This window comes from Salvia splendens, chromosome 12, assembly GCF_004379255.2.
Source record: "Salvia splendens isolate huo1 chromosome 12, SspV2, whole genome shotgun sequence".
NCBI classification, from domain to species: Eukaryota; Viridiplantae; Streptophyta; class Magnoliopsida; order Lamiales; family Lamiaceae; genus Salvia; species Salvia splendens.
Window position 1 is genome coordinate 25,508,738 of NC_056043.1, and position 9,620 is coordinate 25,518,357.

Sequence of the window (9,620 nt, forward strand, 5' to 3'; positions counted from 1 at the left end):
GTGCCTATGCCGTTCCGGAGGAACGGTTCCGCGGCGGCACGCGTTGCAGCCGCCGTGTCGTCGCCATTCCGTGCCTATGCCGTGCCGGGTGTCGTTACCGCGGCACGCGACACGACACGTTCCGCCACGTGCCGAGGCGACGTGGCGGGCTCTCAGCGCACGCGTGGCGCGCACTCGCTGCCCCGCGAGTGGGTTTCATCACGGTGACGCAATAATTCATTTTTTTAAAAATTTGAATTTAATAAAAAAAAATTTGCAACGGTATTGCGACCGTTTTTTTTATCCGTTTTGTATTTTTTTGTATTTTTTAAAAATTTATTTACTCTATAAATACTCCTATTTCATATTCATTTCACTCATAAACACACATCTATTCCTCTCAAATCCTCTCAAATCAACTCTGTTTTTCTTCTCTCAAATTTAATCAAACTAATGGATCCTTTTGAACAAATGCGTCAAATATTGGAACAATCACTTGAAGAAGATCGACGACGGGAGGCGGAAGAAGCCGCGCCGCCCCAACGACGCTCCCGTACGTACATCCATCCTAACCGGGAGGAAGCCGCCGCAAGGTTAGTACGCGACTACTTCTGCGATAACCCGGTTTGGGGAGATACGTACTTCCGTCGCCGTTTCCGCATGGGGAAACCGTTATTTCTCCACATCGCGAATACTTTGGCAGCCCGAGAAGAGTTCTTCCAGGAAGGGTTCGACGCGGTCTGCCGTCCCAGCCACACGACACTGCAGAAATGTACTGCAGCAATCCGCCAGCTTGCGACTGAACAAACGGCCGACATGTTCGACGAATACCTCCACATTGGAGACAGCACTGGGCGAATGTGCTTGCTCAAATTCTGCAAAGGCGTCCGGGCAGCCTTCACCGACGAATTTCTCCGGTGGCCAAGCACGACCGATTGTCAGTTCCTGCTCGACCTTCACGAAACAGTGCACGGATTCCCCGGGATGCTCGACAGCGTCGATTGCATGCACTGGCAATGGAAGAATTGCCCGGTGGCGTGGAAGGGGTCCTATACGAGCGGCCACAAAGGCACCCACCCAACCGTTATACTCGAGGTCGTTGCCGACTACCGCCTTTGGATCTGGCACGCGTACTTCGGGGTCCTAGGGTCGAACAACGACGTAAACGTGCTCTACCAGTCCGACCTCTTGACCGAAGTTTTGGATGGTAAAGCGCCGGCCATCAACTTCGTCGCCAACAACCGGCTTTATAAAATGGGGTACTATCTCGCCGATGGTATCTACCCGAAGTGGCCTACCTTCGTGAAGACGTGCAATGGGTCTGCGAACCTAAAGCAGACTCTTTTTGCGCAGAAGCAGGAGGCTGCTCGCAAGGATGTGGAGAGGGCGTTCGGGGTTCTCCAAGCGCGCTTCAATATCATCAAAGCCCCGGCTCGTACGTGGTTCATGGAGAACATGGTCGACATCATGTATACGTGCATAATCTTGCACACCATGATTGTCCAAGACGAAGGACTCGAGGCGGGAAATTGGTTCGACCCCGAATCCCCCGGAAGCTCAACCGCAAGTTGCCCGCCTCGAAGTGGAGTGCATCCGTCTATACAAGAACGATTATCTATTCGTGTAAGGACACGCGACTCTAGCGCCCACACCCAACTCCAACAGGATCTAATTGAGCACATTTGGGCAAACTTTGGCGGATGAAATTATTAAAATTGTGTACTTTTATTTTTTTAGGATTTTAAGTGTGTGTTTTTTATTTTTTTTAGTTTAAGTTGTAACTTTGTTTTAATGTTGTGTGTTTTTTAATAAAGTGTGTTTGTTTTTTTATTAAAGTGTGTTTTTTAATTGAATTGAGTTGGAAATAAAAAAAATGAAATTGAATGAATAGTAATTTAAGGTTTAGGGAACAGTTTAGGGAACGATTTAAGAACGGCGTCGTGGATGGCCTTAGCTCTATTCCTCTCTCTTAGCTAACACGCGATTCTCTTGGAAGAGACTTGAATTATTCCTGCATTTTGATACCGATGCGCCCTAGCTGCTTCTTCATTATGATGGATAATCAGGTATTCAAAATTTCTTTCCATGAGTTTCGTGTTTGATGGAAAGCCAAAGTGAAGTTCAATTTTTTTGGTTGAATTTCCTTGAAATTATGCTGTTATGAATGATTTTTTGTGTTCAACTTTTGAAATTAATTTGTTCGTTCAACAAATTTGTAGTTAATATGTGTTTCGTGTTCAGTTTTGTACACAATGGCTTTGCATATACCTCAGCAAGGGGCACTTTGAAATTATTATTTTTTTCAATTTAGCTACTTTGTTTGCAGATTCAAACTGACCCATTCAATGATTTTTTTATATGTATATAAGTGTGCGAATGTATCTTTTGATGGGATTTTTTTTGTCATATTGCATGCAGCAGAGAATGAATAGATCATCTAGGCTTCTGTCAAAAATGGAGTCAAGTGCTTTTTGATTCACATGTCTTATGCTTTGATTTTGTTACTCATATCTGATCAATATTGAATCTTGATTTCCATGGATGTGAGTTGTGTTCTCCTTGTTTTATCACCTTTAGTCATGTGGATAATTCTCATTGTTTACTTGGTTGTCAAAAACCAATCACCATAATACATACTTCCAATGGTTAAATAGTATTTCAGTGCTTGTCCTGCTTATTACTTCTATAAGTTTACAATGGTTGGGTGGTTTAATATCGAGTTCACGAGTACTATACACTAGAGAGTTTTCGATACTATGGAAGAGGTTAATGATGATTGCCTTCATTTCAAATGGTTGATGTTTAGCAACAATGTCTGTGCAAAACATTGAGAGCTGGTGTTTCCTTTCCTTTGCAATATTTTCCATGGACCATTCAGTTTTAATTCATTACTTTCATTCTTCTTTTCCTTCCAAGTATCAATTCACAGATGATCACTTTCTTTCAAGTTTCCTACTGCCTATTGGCCTTAAGTAAGTCTCCTGAGGTAGTATGCATTTGTTTATCTTAGTTCAGCTCCGGTAATACATATAAAATATTTGGCTTAATGCTCACATCTGTCACGCTTTTCCTGCTAGGTGTATCCTAGTTCACCTCAGGTAATCCTAGTTACCGACCTAGGTGTTTCTGTCTAGTATACACTTGATTCATGCTTTGTCTGGTATAGGTCCATTACTGTAGTTATGGAACTGGTGAGAAAAATATTAGCTGAATTAATCAGGCAGGGAAGATCCTCGTTTTTCAGCTACCTTCCATTTTGCTGATTTCCTTCAGACACACAACTGCTAATTAATCACTCCAGTCAGCATTTATCATATTGGCTAACCTTTGTTGATTCTTATCTTAAGGTAACAGTGTTAGAAACGAGTCCAGCTTGTTACTTAGTTATTGCCATTTCATATCTTTCAACTTGATGTGTAGGTGCATCCGGCGCTGATAGAGCACGAGAGGAAGAGGTTGTGCCAGAAGCTGTCCGTTGGTGCGTGTATGCACACTGCACAGAATGAACGCCTCTCTCTGAGAGTGGTGGTGCAGGTCCTCTGAGCAGTTTAAGATAAGCAACGCGGTTGCCATGAAAGAGGGCGGGGAGTCACAGTACCAGCCCATGGTGCCAAACCGGAAGGCATTGCTGGAGGGAACTCCTCAATCATTTCAAGAAGGATAGACAGCGGCAAAGAAGGACATCAACACTCTCAAGTTTGAGCTGGAGACTGTCAAGACCAAGTATTTGGAGCTTCAGAACGGCATGGAGACATTGCAGCGCGACTTCCCAAGCAGACGTCGGCATGAACATCCGGATGGAAGAAACTCAGCAAACTCACTAAGATGACAGTCGCCAATGACAATGGATCTCAGATGCCAACTACTAGAAGATGGAGAAACTCCATTTCTTGAATTGCTTTTGTCGTTGTTGCTGCTGCTGTTTCTACATGTGATTTCAGAGATGCAATATTGACATGATTTTCATTGATATTCAAAAAATTTGGTACTCCATTAGTTTTTATGTTATAATTATTGATGAAACCTTTTGAATTTTAGAGCATTAGAAAGTAAAAATATGATACTATTAGTATTAATTATTTTAAAAAATAATTATTTAAAATTTTTGAATTTTAAATTGAATTCTAATTCAATTCCAATTCCTTTGTTTTGAGTTACCAAACAAAGGATTTGGAATTGAATTGGAATTTCAATTCCAATTCCGTGTACCGAACGAACCCTAAGTCTTATTAGACGACGTGGGATTTCTTTTCGTCCAAAATATGGAGTAATGTGTATTTCCTTAAATTTCTTTGTAATGACTTCCAATGTGAGTTTATTGAACTCGATGGCTTCTTGTAACTTCAACACGCAAATTTATGCAGCTCGGTCTGTTGCGCTGTCCTTATTAATTATCAGCTGAAAGAAGTCGGGGACGATCGTTGCATGCTGTTTTCAAACCCGAGGACGAATATAATGGTGGAGATATTTTGCGACAATTGACGCGGATATATCGAGCGCCGAAACATGTTGGTTGTTGGATGGAGCAGCTTCGCAAGAAAATGACCACTTATTCAGTCATAACAAAACAAAGCCATTTATCGCCCACAATAAATGAAAATGGCCACTTATTCAGTCATAACATAACAAAGCAAAGAAGGCTAGGCTGCCCACTTATTCAGTCCAAATGTCCAAAATACAACATATCAGCAGCAAACACATTATTTTGGAAAAGACTTAAACAATGATGCAACAAACGTTATAAACATGGAAATTCACAATTAACGAAAACATGCAGCTACGCGTTGAACACATAGCTAAATAGCTAACTATTCAATTCAAGCAGCATACACATTTTTTGGAAAATACTATAGAAGATACCCTAGTCTACCATGTAGAACTACTGTTGGAAATACACATTCCACCGAACAAGAACCACCAATTCTGATTCAAATAATTTACTGCAGCTTTTAGATTGAACAAGGTTTATTGTAAAACTTCTTTTGGTGCGCACAACAGGGAGGGAGATATTATAGTGTGACAGGAGACAAAACAAAGCATGCCATTAAGAATCAAAATTAAACATCCCACATTGACATATTAGTAGGAGGTGTATGCGAATTGCACATATATAAATAGAAGCTCCATACTTACCTGGACGGGGTCAATGGGCGATCCATAAGGCCCATGGCCTAGGTTGGTGACCTCCATTGCACTTAGGACAGGCGCCCGCCTAAGGTCGGCCCAAGTGGTCGATCCTGCGTCATACTTTGTGTTAGAGGGGGCCTGCGTTCGCGCGGCCCCTGCCCTATTCAAGTTTAATTATTTTTGTTTTAGTCCAAATATGTTCTTATCGATGTATTATGTATAGTTTCTACCTTTTGCTGGGTGTGGTAATTTTTTTGATTACTGTATAATATAGTAGTAGTATTAAAGTTATAAAAAAGAATAAACTCAAAATAACACGTTTTAAACAAATGAATACAAAATATTGAAGTTCAATTTTTGGCTTTGAACTTGCATATGCATTTTTTTTGTTATGGAAGTGTTTCAATACCGTTATGCTGCTGGCCAATCCTTGGTTGAGTAGCATTTCTTTTGTAAAAAACGCTGTCTTTATAATTTAAACTCAAGTTTGTAAATCAAACCCAAATTCATCTAAAACCAATCCAAATCCAAGTTATCCAATTAAATTCAATTATTAGAATCGATTCACTCCCCCTACCCTCTCCACCACCTAGAATTTCATGTTGGACCGTGTACTCGAACAGTGGAGTCGGTTATTCCTCGTCGTCCGAATTGCCCGTCACCTCGGAATCGTGGGAGAAGACTAAACAATGGAAGCACCAATTTGATAGGATTATTCTTCCAATCTAGATACCAAGAGCACTCGAAAATTAAGAGGCGAATTTGTATGAATTTGCCCTAATTGAAGTTCTAGGGTTTTTGCAAAAGATGAGAAAGTGAAATTTTATTCTTAATTCTCAATAACTCTCTATGATCAATAAGAAAATCATAGAAGATTGACACAAATCTAATCCAATAATTAAATTATCCAAAAAATAAAGAAACAATATATTACGGGAGTGTTCGGTTTGCAAGATTGTATCCCAGATTAAATATGTAATGTGTTTGATTCATGAGATTCAATACTACAATTCAATCCTTGATGGATAATCATGAGATAATTAGTACGACTAAAATAATTTCACTAACTCAATCCTAGATTGTATCTTAGTATTATTTTATGATCTAGGAAACCGAACACTATCGCGATACCTTGCGGGCTTGACAATAGTCTTGTTGGAAATATTGCAGCCTTTACACTGACAAACTCTTGCTATTACAAAAGAACAACAAACTAGAAGGTAAATAAAACAAAGTAAATACAATAAAAGAACAAGATGCAAACTATAGTCTTCTTCAAGTCGAGTAGTGCTCACGGATTGGCGCAACGCCCCCAAAGATGAAACGACTTTCCTCCTACCGAGTTGAAGCACCTCAAACTCGTAGGCACTGGCGAACTTGAATTGGAGGTGAGAACCGAGCAATGCAATGCTCCTAAGATGCACACTAGAATGTAGAGACTAGAGAGAGTAGAGAGAATATTTGTTGTTGGTGTGTTTTCCATCTACAAATACATGCCTTATATAGGCTAGAGATGGAGACATGAAAGATCATGACATTAAGACAGTACATAAAGAATTTGGGGTTACTCAAAGTGAAAGGCCAAAGGACTTAGCTACATGAAAGGCCTTTTTTTGGTCTCTCCTTCCTCTCTTCGTGTTTCTTGCGCTGCACATCTCTCTCTCCTGCTCGGGAGCTTCCTCGAGGGTGGTAGCGTTGAGTCCCTATCAACAACACATCAACTCTACCAAAATCAGCGTAACCAACCACATTTTCCCGAAATCCATTGCCACCGGAAATAATTACTTGAGAAATTGAAGGTTTAAGCATACTGAAACAATAGCCAAAAACAGCCAGCCTATATGAACGAATCTCCATCTCAGGAGAAGACAATATTGTTGATGATGAATAAATAATTCAAATGTGAAAGGCTGGTTTATGAAAATGGGGGAAAACCAAATAAAAGAGGTGGCGGGCTAAGGCAAAAAGAAAGACTTTTTTAAACACGGTAAAATTGTCGAAAGTTATTTACAGTATTTAATTAATCATTTCCTTTTAAGATTCGAGGACGCGCGATTACGGAGAGATGAGCTAAATAACACAACTTTTTCAGTTTTGATCTACCAAATTACGTAACTGTGAATTATTGCTACGATGGAGTTGAAATTTTGATTAAACTGTGGTAATTAAAGAGGGTTGTGGAGTTGGAAGAAGAAATTAAGCTTGATCCGAATCTAGCTTCTTTAATTGCATGATTTGTGCAGCTTGTAAGCAATACACATATCTTAATTTGAATATAAAATATTATATTTATTGTGCCTATATAACCCTTAAACATTTAATCATTTTTGTCCTATAAGTCTTAGAATATATATATATAGAGGCTGTCATGAGGCTGTCATGAGGCTAATCTATGAACGAAATGAAGAGATGATACTATATAGTAGTATCTACTAATAATGTTGTTCTAAAACTCAACATGGTCTTGCTCTGAGAATTAATTGAAGGAGTCGAAAATGTTGCGTCTCTTCTTCCTTTTCATTCTAATCTTGGCGTTTGAAGTGCTTTTGGGCCTGACTTGCGACTTGCGTTGGATTTCTTGTACGAACCTCAAATCTCGATATGCTCTTCCAATCCTCTTTTCCATATTTCTTCAATCCTTCCAGAAATAGCCTTTTTGTCCATAATAAACACACACTTAAAAGGATAACAACATAACTATAATAATTCAATAATACTAGTAACTCCTTTCATGAAAAATAATCTTGGTAATAAATGGAACAAATTGACCTCTTTGGAGAGAAAAACTTGCTAAAATAGATAAAGACTAATTTTGATGGATTCATCTAAACGAAAAAAAAGAAACTATTTTTGTTAGCAAAGGTACTAATAAACAATAATGTTATGTTATTCCATTCACCTATGCCCGTCTTCAGCCCAAGGTTTAGCTTTCCTCATTTTCCTTTTGACAGATTTGGAGCAGACCGGGTATGCCCGAGGCTCGATCTCCCAGGCTTCCATCGCTGCCAAGTTCTCCAACAGTAGGGCGTAGTGGCGCTCGACCTCAACCACATATTTCGTCCCCAGAAGCGCGGCGATTTCCTCCGATTGACCGACAAAATCCACCAGGCAATCCTCGAATAGCTTGTCCTCTTCCCACGTCCACCTTGACAAATCACTCGTATTCATGCTAATGTAAGTTAATATGTTAATGTAATGTATTTGGTAGTGTGAATCTTCGAATGGAATGGATTGTATGTATGTATGTATATATAGAGTTAACAGTAGTTTAAAATAAAAAACACGTTAATTTAAAAAAATATTTAGAAGACTGTGAATTAGATGTATTCATGACATATGACCTAATCAACCACACGATACCATGCCACAGCCGGGAAGTAGATTACACGTATACCATGCCACAACCATAATTTAGGGAATTAGACAAAATATATGGAAACTAATAATTTAGGGAAGGAAATTAAATATAAAGAAAATAAATAAAAGGAAATAAAGATAATAGAATGTAAGGAAATTAAAATAAAAGAAAGATTAAAATTTAAAAAACCTATCCGTCTAGCCCTATGGGGAAAATAATCACTAAAATTGCGTAGATTCAGATATTAATTATGTTATTTTTCCAATTTTATGAATACTAAAGAATAATTCTAATTTTTCAAGTTTCTGATGCTGAATATGTTGGAATATATAAGATATATGTTGGAGGAGTAATTTAGTTTTGAGAGGAGAATGGGTGGAATATATGGGAAATGGTTTAGGAGAGGTAATATGGGAAAACTAAGGACAATTTATTTTTCAAACTCTCTCAAGTTCTCAACTCTTTCAACTTATGAAAATGGTACAACTATGCCATATTTATAGACATTCATTTCCTATTCTAGAATTCTCTACTAGATTCTTTAATATTTTATATCTAGATTTTTCTCCATAAAAATCTAGATATTTTACTACATGGTAGGGAACTCTACTAAAAATATCTAGATATTTCTCCTTCTTAATTCTTTTATATTCTAAATATCTATATTCTAGAGAATTCTATCTCTACTTAATTCTATCAAAATATCTAGATATTTTCATCCTCAATTCTAGATAATTCCACATAATATCTAGATATTTACAAAATCAAGTTTATATTTTAATATTCCAACAGAATATAGTGGACTGCTTTTAAAAAATGAAAAGCATTGAAAAATAAATTAGATGTTAGGTAATTTTCTTTTATATTCTGAAGTGTGTACTCATTTAAAATTGTATTTCGTATAATATTTGCTTCAAATTATACTACTACTATTTTGAATACTATTAATTTCTATTTTTTGGATATTATATATAGTACTTCCTCCGTTCTTAAAAAATAGAAACTTTTAAAATGACACAGATTTTAAAAGTAAGATATAAGATTAGTAAGTAAGAAAAAAAAAGTTGGGTGAAAGGAAAAATGGGTGAAAAGAGAAATGAAAAGAAAAAGTACAGTGAAACACCTAGGATGCACAGATCATTAATTTCATTTATTT

The 9,620-nt window shown here is 37.9% G+C and overlaps 1 protein-coding gene and 1 non-coding gene across 2 annotated transcripts; one reads left to right on the plus strand and one right to left on the minus strand.

Moving 5' to 3' along the window:
* The first annotated feature begins 5,104 nt into the window (after positions 1-5,104).
* Positions 5,105-5,265, plus strand: LOC121759830. Its single transcript, XR_006041768.1, has one exon. It is a non-coding gene; the product is annotated as a U1 spliceosomal RNA (small nuclear RNA).
* A 2,109-nt stretch (positions 5,266-7,374) lies between these two features.
* LOC121758424 (transcription factor SRM1-like) lies at positions 7,375-8,910 on the minus strand. Its single transcript, XM_042153831.1, has 2 exons — positions 8,006-8,910; positions 7,375-7,758 (listed from the first exon to the last, which is right to left on the minus strand). Exons 1-2 carry the CDS (start codon positions 8,272-8,274, stop codon positions 7,629-7,631), a joined length of 399 nt encoding a protein of 132 aa, XP_042009765.1. The 5' UTR covers positions 8,275-8,910; the 3' UTR covers positions 7,375-7,628.
* Positions 8,911-9,620: the final 710 nt, after the last annotated feature.

Bases quoted from the DNA above. Each gene is read 5' to 3' on its own strand.
- LOC121758424 (XM_042153831.1), bottom strand. From the start codon at position 8,274: ATGAATACGAGTGATTTGTCAAGGTGGACGTGGGAAGAGGACAAGCTA. The intron at 7,759-8,005 runs GTGAATGGAATA...ATGGACAAAAAG, and splicing joins TGGGCTGAAGACGGGCATAG to GCTATTTCTGGAAGGATTGA.